Genomic DNA, 15,770 nt, shown 5'->3' with positions numbered 1-15,770 from the left:
ACAGAAACACCATGGGGCTTGGTAGAAATCTCTCTACTGTCCTCATTTCTCAATGAGCTGCCAACCTCTCAAAAGTGTACTGAATCTTCACTTGGTCTTCCTCAGATTGCTAACCCCTTAACCTCTGAGCTCAGTCTTCACACTCATGAAAAGGGAAAATGTTTCTCATTCATTTCTGTTTTCAGATTTTAACTTCAGCTTCTCCCCTATCAAACCCATAGCCTCAGAGTTCAGATGTTAGGATAGATCCTCAGTCCCCACGATTACCAAACCCTCACAACTTGAGTCAGTGTTGTTTAGGAAAACTGGAACGATCAGAACTTCCTGTGTGAGTTGTTCCCAAGTCAGGATCCCATACCACTCCCGATTCTGAGTTCCTCATGGGGTCTTTCTGCACACCTGACAGGTTAGCAGCCTCCCATGTGTTTCCAGCCAGTGTCCATTGCTTGGAATACAGAGTGTAAATGTGAGAAAGACTTTTTGGAATGTGAAGCCATGGAGGCCCACAGAGGAACAAAGAAAGCTGGCCATGTGGGAGAAACGGGGCTATTGACAAAAGAAGCCTTATAATCCCCATGGCAATGCAGAAATTCTGTATGGATTTGTTTTGTTTTTGTCTCAAATTTTGATTTACATAATACCAATCCTTAGCAAATAAAATGATTCACATTTTCCTAATGGTAGTAGAAATAACATTATTAATAAATAAAATAATAAAATTCCCTTATTAAATATTATTGACATGGAAATAGGAATCACTTTAATATGAAATATGAGATGTTGATTGTAGTTTTATGAAATATGGGTATTTGAAAACCAAGACTGCCCCAATGTCCATAGGTCTGCTACACAGGCAGGCTTTGCCTGTCTATGTGGGCTTTTATTTGTTATTACTTCCCATACACAACATATTTGGGTCAGTTGATGATTGTATTAGGTTCTCTGTCACCATCAGGGAGAAGAATACCTTGCTGTTTGCAAAAAGCTCATTTTTTAGCCCTGGGAGTAACACTGCCCCGCTTATCTACTGGTATTTAACAAAGTATCCTAAACATCATGAGTAAAGGCACTAATTTTGTTTTGCTCCCTTGTTTGTGCATGAGGCATTTTGACAGGACTTAGCCAGACAGCTTATGTCTATTTTAAGTGGCATCAGCCACTTAAATCAAAAAGGCTGGAGGACCCATCGCTCGTTTACACAGGAGCTCAGAGTGCGACTTCTTACTAGTGCCTTTCCAGACTGATGGTCTGGGAGTAGTCAGACTTCCTATGTGGCAGCTTGGGACTTCCAGGGAGATGCCCATAGCCAGAAAACTGAAGTTTTGCTCAAGAGAGTCTGGCAAGACAGCTGACTAGATGTTAAACCTAATAGAAAAAAAATTGTTTTGCCATTGACATAGTTTAGTGAATCTGATAAAGAGGAATACATGGATGGGATCTAAGAGGACCTTGATTTTCTGCAGAGAAAGAACTGCAGAAAAAGCATTGGCTGCACTACTGTCAAAAAAAATAAAAAGGTAGAGGAAAGGAAAGAAGGGAAAGAAATAAATACGAGAGATGGAAACAAAGTCTTTGTAAATAGGGAGAAGTGGAGGGGTTGAAGGGAGGGCAGGGGAATGGGAAAAAAATAAGAACCAAGATATATTATGTAAAGGTACAAATTCCCAATAATGAATACCATCATATTGTATAACTAAAATGTACCAATAAAATTAATTAATAAAAAAGAAAAAAGAATATAAATCTAATAATAAACAGCTATTGTTTGGCTAGAACATTCAGGGGAGAGTGCTGGTATGCAGTGTGGATAGCACAGAGATGTTATGGAACATGGAGATCCAGACAGCTTGGTAAGGAAGGAAACAGCATACCTTGCAATAACCATGGCCTCAGCCTGGATCAGAATGAACTGAGAAAAGTCCTTTGTGACAGAACTGGTAAATGGGACATTCCCAGCAGCCCACATTGGCACCATGAATACCTAAACTCTTAGGTGCTACTGGGTCCTGTATTCCTGTGGGTGCAAAACCCACCCGGGAGCTGTCAGGGGGGTGCAAACCTCTATACTGCTTCTGAAGGAGAACTCAGCTCATGTTCTAGACTCTTCACCAAGGCTGCTGCTGCTACATGCTGCCATTTTGAAACCAAACCCAACCATGCCTGTCCTGCTGCTATGTGGATACAGCCTCCAGACTGACAGGTGCATTCTGCACCATACAGGTATCCTCCTTCAACTGTTAGATGAGCTGTACCATACTTGACTAAGGCTCACTGGAGTAGCCCCACTTCCACATGGTCTGTGGAGACAAACTAGCACATAGGATACTCTATACCTGTCCAGACTTCCTGGAGGGCCTTAGCCTCACATGGCCCATGAAGAGTGATAGTCACACTGTTGCCATCAGGACCCATCCTGGGCCTACTGGAGTGGCCACCTAGTGGGTACCTCATCCCCTCATCCTCTACTGCTGTGTGTCGCACCTGCCTGAGCCACTAGAATATATTTACCCCTGCATGGCCTGCAGAAATAGATAGGCTTTACAACCCTGCCGCTATATGCACCACACCTGAAGCTATTAATTACAGCTGAAGAAGCTATGTGGAGACCACAGTATGGTGCCCAACTGGAACCAAAGCCAAAGAAGCCTGACAAGTTGATCCTTAAGACTAAGTTTATTAGGAGACAGTATTTTACTATGAAAGCCACTCTATAAAATTGGTAGATATGTAAACATAAACACAGGAACACGAAAAGTATGAAAATCAAGACAACATGACATTCCCAAAGGAACACAGTAAGTTTTTATCTACAGACTCCTCCAAAAAGAAATTGAAAAAATTCCTGAAAAAAGAGTTTAGCTGGAAGTAATGGCACATGCCTATAATCCCAGCCCTGGGGAGGCTGAGACAGGAGCATTGCCATTTGAGGCCAGCTTGGGCTATATAGTGAGTTCAAGGCCAGCCTGAACTACATAGCAAGACCTTGTCTCAAAAAAGACAAACAACCCCCACCCCCACAAAATACCCAAGAGTTCAAAGAATGATTGTAAGGAAACTCAATGAGATACAAGATAACATCAATTTAATGAAAGTAGGAAAACAATTCATGAGAGAAGTGGAGAATTCACCAAGGAAATGGACATCACAGAAATGAACCAAACAAAAATCTTGGAGCTGAAGAACTTAGTGAGTCAAATAAAAATACAGTTGAGATCCTTAGCAACAAACTACATCAAGCAGAAGAAAGAATTTATGAAGTCAAGACTTGTGAAATAATTCAGTTAGATCAACCAACTAACCAACCAACCAACAAACAAAACTGAAATAAACTTATGTGACACTTTAAAACAAACAAATATTTGAGATATGAGTGTTCCAAAAGAGAATGGAGAAGGCATAGAAAACTTATTCGTGAAATACTAGCTGAAAACTTTCCAGATCTTGGGAAAGATATGGACATCCAGGTTCAGGAGGCTCAAAGGGTCATGAATAGATGTGATTAGAAAAGATCCTCTCTGAGGCATATAATAGTCATATTGTCAAAAGTCCAACACGAAAAGAGTTCTAAAAACAGCAAGAAAGGCTGGGGATTTAGCTCAGTGGCACTGCACCTGCCTTGCAAGTGCCAGGTCATGAGTTTGATCCCTGAATTAAAAAAGAAAAATCACAAGTCACATTTCAGGGAACTCTCTGTAGACCAACATAGATTTCTCAGTAGAAACTTTATAGGCCTTAAGGAGATGAAATGACATGTTCAAAGATCTGATGGAAAAAAACTAACAACCAAGAGTACACCCAGAAATACTATACCTCTAAAATAGAGGAGAAATGATGAATTTCCAAGATGAGAAAAAAATGGAGAGAATTCGCCATCACCAGAATGGCCTTAAAAAAGATTCCCTTAAGGAAATCCTACACCTAGGAATTAAAGAAGGAAAACTACCATCATGAAGACACATGAAAGTATAAAACTCAATAGAAGAGCAGTAAATGAAAGAGAGTAAGATTTAGCTAGGGCTGGGGATTTAGCTCAGTGGTTCCAGCTCCTGCCTCGGAAGGGCAAGGGCCCAAGTTCAATTTCTGGTAGCAAAAAAAAAAAAAAAAAAAAAAAATTAGCTCAGTGGTGCTGCTGCCTGCCATGCAAGCACAGAGACCCAAGTTTGACCCCCAGTATCCCCACAAAAAAGAATAAAACCTTATCAAGAAAGAAAATCCATTAAACCATGGAAATAAACAAAAAGAGAGGAAGAGTAGAACAAAGAATACACAAAACACTGAAAGGAAATTAACAAAATGACAGAAGCAAATCTACATAGCATAGATAACCTGAATACAAATGGACTGAATTCTCAAATCAAAAGATATAAATTTAAAAATTTAAAAGACAATAATATGCTTCCTACAAAAATTCATGTCACTAGTAAGAACACACACAATGACAGTGATGGAATGGAAAAAGATAGTTCACAGAAATAGAAATGAAAAGCAACCTAAAGTAGCTATATCAGGTAAGATAGACTTTAAGTCTGTAAAAATAAAATAAAGAAGGAAACTATGCAATAATTAAAAGATCAATTAAAAAAGAGGGCACAAGAAGTATAAATGTATATACACCTAGTACCAGAGCACCCAGTTTTATAAAGCAAACATCATTAGATCTAAAGATAGAGATAGGATCCAATGCCATAGTAGTGAGAACTTCAACTCTCCAATTTCATCAATAGACAGATCATCCAGAAAGAAAAATCAACAAAGAAATGCTGAAGTTGAACTATATTATAGGCCAAATAGAAAGAATGTACATTTACAGAACATTTCATCCAACAGCTACAGAATATACATTCCTCTCATCAGTAATAAAACAGTCTTTAGAACAGACAATGTTAAGCCACAAAACAAAGCCTAACAAATCTAAAAAAATCTTAAATCTAAAAAATCTTATATCATATATGTATATATATGATATAAGATTTATATCATATATCATATATCCTCTGACCACAGTGAAATAAACTGGAAATCAATAATAAAATCTTCAGAAAATTTTCAAATACATGGAAACTAAACTATATGTTATTGAGTGAATGACAGATCAGCCAAAAAATCAAAAGGGAAAACAAAAAATGTCATGAAACAAAGGAAAATGAACATATCATATCAAAACCTGTATGATACAGCAAAAGCAGTATTGAGGGAAGTTTATAGTAATAAGTGGCTACATCAAGAGAAAGAAAGGAAGTTCTCAAATTAAAAAACACTAATTACATAAGTCACAATTAGAAAAGAACAAATCAAACTCAAAATTAGTAGATGGAAAGAAATAACAACTATAATAGGAAAACTAAATGAAATAGAGGTGAAAAAAAACCCACAAGACATCATTCACAAAAGGAAGAGTTTGTCAAAAAGATAAGCACATCCTAAAAATCTTTATCCAGACTAACCTAGGGGGGAACAAATATACAGGGAAGACTGAGCTAAATAAAACCAGAGATGAAAAAGGAGATAGTACAACTGATACTCCAGAAATACAAAGGATAGCTAAAGATTATTATGAACAACAATATGCTAAAAACTTGGGAAACCTATAAGAAATGAGAAATGCCTGGGCCAATATAACCTACTAATATTCAACAGGCCTATAATGAGTAACAATACGGAACAACAATAGAAAGTCTCCCAAAGAGGAAAAGCCTAAGACCAGATGGCTGCACTGCTTACTTCTACCGAACTTTTGAAGTGTGAATGTCAATTCTCCTTAAAATATTTCAAAAGATTAAGAAGGAAGGGACCCCTACAAACTCATTCTGCCAGATATGCATAACCCTGATACCAAACCTAAACAAGCACACAACAACTACAAAAAAATATATATATATCAATATTCCTGATGAATACAGATGCAAAATTTCTTTCTTTTATGATTCATTAAGTTTATTGGTACATTTTAGGTGTATAATACGATGACATTCATCATTGGGAATTTGTACCTGTACGTGATACGTCTTGGTTCTTATTTTTTCCCCATTCTCCTGCCTTCTCTTTAACCCTTCCACCCCTCCCTATTTACAAAGACTTTGTTCCTGTTTTTTCCTTTTCATGTATTTCATCCTGTCCTTTCCCCTGTCCTCCCATTTCCCCTTCCTCTTTGGAACTTTTCTTCCTATTTCACATTATCTATTATACATTTTGGTCCCAATTTACACTTTCAGTTTCTCACAGAGATGCAAATATTTTTAAGAAAATGCTGGCAACCCATCAAAAAGATCATTCACCATAAATAAGAGTGATAAAGCCCAGGGATTCAGGATGGTTTGACATACACAAATCACTAAAAGCAATACATTATATCAACAGAATGAGGGACAAATACCATATAATCACCTCAATAGATGCAGAAAAAGGGGTCAATAAAATTCAACAACCTTTCATGATGAAAACGTTGAACATATATAGAAGAAATGTATCCCAACACATCAAAGGCTACATAATGACAAACTCATAGCCATCATCATAATAAATGAGGAAAATTTGCAAGCATTTCCTCTGAGATTTAAGACAAAATGTGCACTTTTGCCACTCTTACTCAACATAATACTGGAAGTCTTATCAACAGCAATTAGGCAAAAGGAAGAAAAGCCACCCAAATACAAATGGAAGGGAGTGTTATGTCTTGTGTTTTGATGTCCCCCCAAAGCCTCATGCAGTCATAGGTGGCATTTCTTCTGTCAACAACTATTTTTTACGTAAATGCAGTGATCAAAAAATATGGTGAGTTTTTAAATTTAAAACTTTTTATTAAACGAAAGACATATTGCTTTTAATTTCCCTCAAAATACTCTCCTTGCTTTGAAAATATCCCATCATTCCCGCCACTTCCAGAAGCAGTTCTGGAATTCCTCTTTTCTGAACGTCTTTATGAAGTATGATTAGAAATATAGTGAACGCTGCTGCCAAGGGCCATCCAAATGGAAAAGCAGACTGGTAAAAATATGAGTGTATACTCATCCACTTTATTTATCAGATCAGGCGTCCCAACTTCTGTCCCTTCCCCAAAGTCAAAATCACCAAGAAAGGTAAACATTTTGAATGGATTCAGGACATCCAGGGAGCCATGACAGCACGATCACAAACATCCCTATAGGAGGACTTACAGAACTTCTTCAGAAAGAATGATGGGATAAGTGTGTTCAAATTGAGGAGGAACATCATTAGGGAAATTAATGGCAATGTCTTTTATTGTAATTTTTTTTCTGGTACCAGGAATTGAACTCAGGACCTTGAGCTTGCCAGGCAGGCAGTGTCACTGAGCTACTTTTCTGTATCAAAGTCTTGTATTGGGCCTGAAACTCCAACCGGGGTTGCCTCTATCCATGGTCTCAGCCTCCTGTTCCAAACACAGCATCAATGTATTGTGGTGAAGAGAAGACTGGACTTAGAGCAGCACTGCCTGCAGGCTGCCATACTGAATAGCCCTGCCCTTGACTTACAACTGTGGGCATTTTCCTTAGACTCCCTTAGCCACAGTTTTCTGATCTGCAAAGCAAGAATAATAATAACACCTGCTTTATGGAGGATTTATCAGAGTTAAATTCATAATTGTCACATTTAAACCTCTCTGATCCCGAAGAAAAGAGAGACAAAAAATAAGACCCAAAGTTTATCCTGCCATCTGGAAACCAGCTCACTAGGAAGGAGTTCATTAGAGAACTATAGTGTGTTCCTAACACTTGTCTTTGCCAGGTTCTCCATGCTCCTCAGTGGTCCCTTTGATAAATCCTCTCAATCTCTCTTGGAAGAGCCAGGAGTGGTGGTGCAAGCCTATAATCCCAGCACTCAGGAGGGTGAGGCAGGAGGATCACTGTCAGTTCGAGACCAGTCTGGGCTACATAGTGAGTTCCAGGTCAGTCTCAACTACATAGTGAGACCCTGTCTCAAAAAACAAACCAAACAAAACAAACAACAAACAAAAAAAAGCAATCTCTCTTGGAAAATAGCCTTGGCAGTTACCCAAGCTACTGCCTTGCATCCCTGGGCTCAGCCTGACCCTGGATTTCTTATCACCAGAATCAGGACCTGTGCGTTTGGGCACATCTTTGCATTTCACTTAGTAATATGCCAGCCCTTCATTATCAGCCCATTCCCTTATAAGCAGGGAAAAGACATGAAAAAAGAGCCTGTTACCAGCCTCCCCAGCTACCACCCAGCAGAGCCCTGGGAAGGGTACAGTTAGGGACATCCTGAGCTGGGCATTGTGGTGCATGCCTGTAATCCCAGCATTGGGGAGGCTGAGACAGGAGGACTACCATGAGTTCAAAGCCAGGACACCTCAGGAGGTATCCCTGCTCATATACACACTCTTTCCTCCACAACCTAGACTACATCATTTTAACATCAAGTTCCACTTCAAACGTGCTAACTCAGGTCTAAAGCTAGATGTCACCGAAGACATAAGTTACCCACTGTGCTGCTTCCTAGCTTTCCTAAACTAAGGAATGATTTTCCATTATCACTCACTCGTGCTAACTCAGGTCTAAAGCTAGATGTCACCGAAGACATAAGTTACCCACTGTGCTGCTTCCTAGCTTTCCTAAACTAAGGAATGATTTTCCATTATCACTCACTGCTTCCCACTTAGGGCTAAAATCATACCCAGCTTCCTACTCTAAATCAGGCCCAGGTTTCCCCTCCAAGAAAAATGTCTTCATTGAGAAGCTGCCCAGGGTCGCCTCATAGACCTGTCCTCTTCCTCAGGTACTCCATGGTGTCTGACGCAGAAACCGAGAGCATCTTCATGGAGCCCATTCACCTCTCCTCCGCTGTTGCAGCCAAACGGATCATCAGTGAAGGTAGTACAGTCAGATCTGCAGGTGGGCAGGCCCGGGATCACCAGGAGATCCTTGTGGGGAGCTCCCTGAAAGGGGTAAATGTGCTTCTCCAGCACTGCCCATCTCTTTAAGAAAAGCAGATCTCATAAAGGCAGTCCCACCAACCCCACCTCATCAACTTTGGTGACAAAGATGTGGGCATCACCGTGCACCAGGGTCAACAGTTCTCTAGTTGACCACTCGGAGGCAACGCCAGTCGGCTCCCAAGACCTCCCTTTCAGTTGTTTCTTTAACTTTAAGGGTGGTGAGTGGGGTGATTGATGGTAGAGAGGCAAAGCTGAGAGCACAAGAAATGGCTAGGAACACTCAGTGAGCTCCAGTCAAGGGGATATTTAGATTTAGATCTGCATCCACTGTGCTTAAATGTGGTTTTCAAACTACAGTATATATGGGAAGGAAGTAAATAAAAGAGGGGGTTGAAAGCCCTGTTCGTACTGACACTGGACATTTTGGAGTAGATGACCTGCTATATTCATTCAAGACACTCATTCTGATTGGAAGGATTCTTTTTTCTAGTAAATAACCTTTCACAGTTTCACTCCTGCCCTTCCTCCTCTCATTTCTCTGGGTGGCCTTTTACACTTCTGGTGGGGTGAGACAGAATAGGGTAACCAGAGCTGTTGAAACGAGGCTCCTGAGGTCTTTGGGCTGGATCTGGCACCCACCGCTGGTGGCCACAGTTCCTTCCTTCGTCTTTTGACCTGAGAAGCAGCCATGTTACTCTTAGTCTGCCCTAACCCCAGGACTGTCCCGGTTCCCTGTGGGTCCCCACTAAAGGCCCTGGATGATATTCCAAGTCTACACAGCAAGCACCTAGAGAACCAGAAACTGCTGTTGCCTGCTGCCGTGGGCACTCAGAAGGGGCCTGTCTTCTCAAAACTCTCTCTCTGCTTCTAGTTTCTTCCTTTCTTTTTCCACCCTACTTGAGGTCTCTGTTGTGCTGCTCCAAGCCAGGCCAAGGTGCCTAGACCCAGGCGGTGGCTCTCTGAACTTCTCCCAGAATCACACTAGCATCAAAAGGTCATTCTTTCTTTTCATGATCGGGAATTTTCCTAATCCTCCACCCTGCATGGTCTGTGCTCTGTGCCTCTCTCCTTTGGATAGTCTCCAGGCTAAAGGTCTTGATAAGTAAAAGCCTAGCTTCCGGAATTGTTGAGGAACCATTTTTCTCCTCTTGAAAGTCTATAGAACGTTGTAGATATTCAAGGTGTAGTCTGAAACCACAGGGTGAGCAATGCCTTTTGAAATTCTAGATCTTGTCTATCTCTCCTTCTCTGGGGCATTACACTTAAATTTCATTAGCTCTCATGGCTGAAGAGCTGTGAGGGGAAGGAAAACTATATATTACAGCAAAAGGAAAATACTCTCTAGTAATCAGGAGGATAAAAGTTCTATGTTAAGGAACTCTCAGTTCTCAGGAAAATCTGCACATTTCCCCTGGCTGGGAGAAGGTGGGAAAAAGTGCGTAGGCTTCACTTTGTTCTGAAGAATTCTCAGATAATCACAACAAACAGGAGGATTGATAGGAAGGAAGTGTGAACTAGAGGCCTAAGGAAAGAAAGAGTCGCCAGTGGGGATGAAGGGCTAGGGCATTTGGTTTTAAATGGAAAAGGGAAGAAATCAAAACAGCACCCTGATCTAGGAGTAGCCGAGGAGGCATGGGGAAGTCCTATTTTTTACCTGTGGGAAAGGAAAGACATCTATGTAGGTTAGGAAAGAAGGGCTTTAAAATTTGTGATACAAGGCCCCAGGGTAGCTGGGGGAGAAAACTGGGTAGTGGAGAAAATAGGAACCCTTTATCTATTTTTAAACAAAATAGAGCTGGGGGATTGCAGAGGTCTTCTTTCTGTTTTTGAAATGGAGATCAGAGTGTTTGGAGCTAACACCTGAGAGGGGGTGGCAATGAGGACCAGATGCTTTAGAGGAGGGACAGGAGAAAGGAGGAGCTTTAGGAATGGAACCCTGAGCCCGGATCTCAGAGCTACCTGAGGTGCTAGGCCAAGTCCATCTTTCAAATGTAGCCATGCTGGTCCTGTAGCTCCCTGCCCAGATGGTGCTGGCAAGAGGTTATGGCCACGACAGAGAACATACTTTTCTTCTTTTTTCTCTCTTTATTCAATATTTTTGGTAACTGAGAGAGTGAAGGTTTTGCTTTCCCCTATTCTTGTACTTCTTAGTAAAAGGAAACACCTCATTTTCTCCTCAAATTTGATAAAGGTGAGGAAATATGTTTTTAGGAGGAGATAAAGGTCCTCTCAGATACAAACCAGAATTTGAGTTCATTGGGAATTTGAGCTTTTCTGACCAGCTGTCAGAAAGGTCCTGAGTCCTGGTTTGAAACTGACAGGGGAGCTCAAGGCAAACTTTTGCACCTGTCTTGGAGCAGGGAGACTGAGAATCACAGCTGTTCAGCTCTAGTGTGGAGAAGCAGACAATAAACAAAGAAAACAAGAAAATTAAGTGGCTAGTAGAAGGTAACATTGCATAAATGACTGCTGAACTTTTACTTTTCTCAGGATTATTTGCATTCCTTATATAAGCAACTCAGGCTACTAGTGCAAATTGTTATGAAAGAAGATCATTTATTCATTTGGTAAATACTTCTGAGCATCATTGTACTCTGCAGTGTGGGAGTTATAAACATTGTCTTAGTTACTTTTCTCCTTGCTGAAACAAAATACCCAACACCCCAAGTTAAAGGAGGGAAGGTTTACTTAGCTCACAGTTTGTAGAGGTTTCAGTCCATAATCATCTGGCTCCAAGGCAGGGAGCATGGCAGGCAGGCATGGCAGAGAATAAATAGTTCATGATGGGTAGAAGGCAGCAAAGCAAGCAAGCAAGGGACAAGACAAGTCTCTTCCTGTCCTGTATATTGCATCCAGGCTACTAGGATTATGGAGGCACCAAACCAATCAGTGAACTGATTTAGTAATCGTCCCCTCTTAATCCCAGCACCCTTAATCCTAGTACTGCGACATGAAGCAATCACACACTCCAGATTCAACCACCCTGAAAAAGCCCCACCAGTGACTGCATGAGGTTTTGGGAGCTATTTAGATACAACCCACAACAAAGATGAGACACACACCTAATATGCAAGGACCTGGCTCTTTACAAATGTGTTAGTGAACTTTAGACAAAGGAGTGAGTCAAGGAAACTGGCTAGATTTCCCTTCCTTCACATGCATCTGCAGCTGATTCTGGCACCAAGTGTCCAGGCCTATGTTGTTCATCCCAAGACCTTATTAGGTCCTTCCTGGCAGATCCTGCTGGCATTCTGTCCATGTCCAGAGTGCTTGCAGTGACCTAGCCTACAGAAAGCTCTCCCACAGGACAGGGAAAGCCTTGGTGCTCCTAACTCTCCTATGCAAATGCCACCTGTTCCCTCTAGAACTCAAGCCTCAGGGGCTCCCAGCAGACATGGAATGTCCAGGCATGTTGGAGTCCGCCGAGCAGCTGCTGATGGAGGACCTGTACAACCGTGTGAAGGAGAAGATGAACGACACCAGTCTGTACAATACCCCTTGTGTTCTGGATCTGCAGCGGGCCCTGGTCCAGGATCGCCAAGAGGCCCCCCGGAACGAGGTGGATGAAGTCTGGCCCAACGTCTTCATAGCTGAGAAGTAAGTCTGACTGCTGGGGAATATGATGCTTTGTCCTACACCTCTGGTTAGTGCCCAAGGGAATCTATACTCCCTCAGTGTTCGCCAAAGGCTGCCATAACACCATCATCCAACAAATGAAGGCTGCATGACCGCTTAGCCTACCCTGGCCTTGGGGGAGGACTCTCCACACACCTGCACACAGAGATGTCCACCGAAAGGGATGCTCAGCTCTGCCTCCCAACGTCAGGACTCTGTGTTATCGCCTTGGTCTCTACCTGACACACTCTTCTCACCTCACAATCTCTATCATCACTGGAATGGATGGAGCATGGGTAGCTGTTGACAACAGTGACATGCACTTGTATTTACCAACATACGAAAATGTGCACAATATACTAGGAGGAAAATTAGACTACAAAAAATCACTGTATATATACAGTATACACTAATCAAGCAATATCTATGGTGTGGGTTGCAATAAAATATTAGAAAGAAAGGTGATAGACTGTTCAGTGAGTATCTCTCTCCGGGAGGGGTTTTATAAGTGGTTTTTATTTGTTCCTTCAGTTTTCTTTTTAATGATGCAGGTTGTATAATCAGAAAACTATTATATTTTAAAAGTTTATCAGTAGTTTCCAGAATAAAAACAACTAATTCCCTTTCTGTTCCTTCAGGCTCTTGCCAGTGCATAATTGGTACCAGTAGGTTAATTTGTGAAACTAATTTTTGTTCATCCATTGACTACTTAATGAGAGGTAATTACCTCCCAGTATAATTACCCATTTATCCAGAAGCAGAGGAGGGAATTTGGAAAAGCAGCTTTGGAAATCTATCTTGTGTTCTGTAGCAGAGTAACCAGTTGCCTAGAACCTGATTCCCAGAGGTGGGCACCAAGTCCCAGGGGATCTTTAAATATCTCTGTAGCTCCAGAAGTGTCACTTTGTTTTCACCAGGGACACCAGGCATCCCCAGATAGGCCCAACTGAAGTCCTCTCTGCTCCTTCTTTGGCAGCCCTGTCCTCAGGGCCTCTTCAATTTGAGCTCCATTTATGCAGCTGCAGCAAAAAAAGAGCTCTGAACCAGAAATCAAAAACAGCAGGTCTTGTCTTTTTCTCTCTTCGCAGTCTTGAGTAGCTATAAAAGTGTGTGGATTCATTTTTATAATCTTCAAATGGGAATAAAAATAGTGTCCTTTCTACCTCTTAAGTTTACTGTAAGGATAAAATAAAATAATGACATGATAGGATTTTGAAAAATACAGCATACACTTACAAGGTGATAACATACTTAATTTCATTTTGTTTGTTTGTTTGCCATATTTGGCATTCCCAAGGCATGGTATCTTATCAGAGGTCTCTCAACCACCCAAAAGTTTTATTGCATACTAGTCTTGATCTCCTCTTCATCCTGCCCTTTTCCAACCATCTCTTCTCCCTCTCATGCTGTGGTCAGGTCATGACTCCTTTTTATGAAGGCATTTGCAGTTAACCTGACCCTGGGCCCGAGAAGGCAGCCTCCAACCATGCACCCTCCTGATCCAGGAAGCATGTTTCTTCATCACAGTGGTAATGAGCCTTTCTAGGCCTGATTCTGGCCAACTTGTTCCTGATTCTTCCCCCAGGAGTGTGGCTGTGAACAAGGGCAGGATGAAGAGGCTTGGTATCACCCACATCCTGAATGCTGCACATGGCACTGGTGTCTACACGGGCCCAGAATTCTACACCGGCCTGGAGATCCAGTACCTGGGCATGGAGGTGGATGACTTTCCAGAGGTGGACATCTCTCAACATTTCCGGAAGGCTGCTGAGTTCCTAGATGAAGCACTGCTAACTTACAGAGGTGAGGGGGCTCTGTTGGCTCCAGGCTGTTGAGTTTCATGGTGAGGAGAAGGAGGAAGCAATGCCAGGGCTGTTAGGAAAACCTCCTGGTTATCTGGAGGAAATCTGCCTTATGGTGGTGGTGTTCTCTAAAGAGAGAAAGGGCGACCATGCAACTGGTATGTAATAATTGAAGGCCTGATGTGTACCAGGTATTATGGCAATACTGTACCAGGTATTATCACTGCAATGAGGGGAAAGGACCATTTTTAAGAAACATGTCAGGTGGTGGAAAGTGCCCAACAGAGGTTAACTAGGTCAATGTGCTGACTGATTCCCTGGAGAGCTGGTCAGGGAAAGCCTTTTTGAGGATGGGACATTCAAGCCAAGGTACAAGAAGGAGCCAGCCAGAGGAGAAGGGGAAAGAGAGCTTTCTCCGCCAAGGGAACTGCTAGTGTGAAGACCCTGGGGGGAGGAAGCTTGGTGCTCAGGAATCTTAAGATAGTGGGAAGCGCTGAGTGGCAGGGGCCGTATAGGAAGTGAGTCCAGGGGAAAACTCAAAGTTGTTGTGTCTGAGAAGTGACTCTCTCTGCCTTGGAGAATAAGCAGCCTACAGGGAGAGGCAGAGAGAGGAGCACTACTGCTCTGGTCCAAATAAAAGGCATCGACACCAGTGTCCAAAGTCATAGGGGAGCCCGGTTCCTCCCGCCTCTCACATGGAGGCTGGGTAATGGGTAGGATTTGCTGTCCAGAAACCTGGGCTTGAGTCCAGGCTTTCTTACCCCTGGCTTATACCATGTGACCATCAGGTATTTTTCTTATCTTAAGGAACCTCAGTTCCCCTTATACACAGAACAAAGATGGAATCTAATCCCAAAGCTCTTGTGAGGAATATAAATTTTGAATACTTACAAAAGAGCTTATTTAGCACAACACCTGGGACAAGATAAATTTTTAAAAAGGCATAGTCATTATTATAAATGATTTTTCTCCTATTCTGAGGATTGTGTCTGGGGAAACTCCATCCCTGAGCTCCATCCCCAGTCCTTTTTATTTGGAGATGAAGTCTTGCTAAGTTACCCCAGTGAGGCTTGAACTTTAGATCCTTCTGCTTCAGCCTCCCTGAGTGCTGGGATTACAGGCATTAGCCACAACCCCTGCCACATGATAAATGCTTAAAAAGTCATAGTCATACTACTATGACTACTATTACTAATAATAATGATAATGATGATGATGGTAATAATAATACTAATGGTGAGGTAATAATAATAATGTAAATGAGTCCTGGGAAGGGCATTGCCTGTCACTACCAATGGCCAGGCTGGGTAACTTCTAATGGAACACACACACACACACACACACAATATAGATATACGATATATAATGTATATATAAATGTATAATGTATCTACCTATCTATCTATATATATAGATATATATATCTATTATATATAGAT

At 41.7% G+C, this 15,770-nt stretch overlaps 1 protein-coding gene across 1 annotated transcript in view; it reads left to right on the top strand.

The window, feature by feature from the left end:
• Dusp27 (dual specificity phosphatase 27, atypical) overlaps positions 1-15,770 on the top strand; it is a 33,826-nt gene that overhangs the window by 9,853 nt on the left and 8,203 nt on the right. The window contains exons 3-5 of the mRNA XM_010633943.2: positions 8,755-8,849; positions 12,280-12,511; positions 14,115-14,332. Coding sequence (XP_010632245.1) covers positions 8,755-8,849; positions 12,280-12,511; positions 14,115-14,332 — 545 coding nt within the window. The remainder of the gene's footprint in view (positions 1-8,754; positions 8,850-12,279; positions 12,512-14,114; positions 14,333-15,770) is intronic.

This window comes from Fukomys damarensis, unplaced genomic scaffold, assembly GCF_012274545.1.
Source record: "Fukomys damarensis isolate Sample0158 unplaced genomic scaffold, DMR_v1.0_HiC HiC_scaffold_19, whole genome shotgun sequence".
Classification (NCBI taxonomy): Eukaryota; Metazoa; Chordata; class Mammalia; order Rodentia; family Bathyergidae; genus Fukomys; species Fukomys damarensis.
This window is presented reverse-complemented; position numbering and strand designations above follow the sequence as displayed.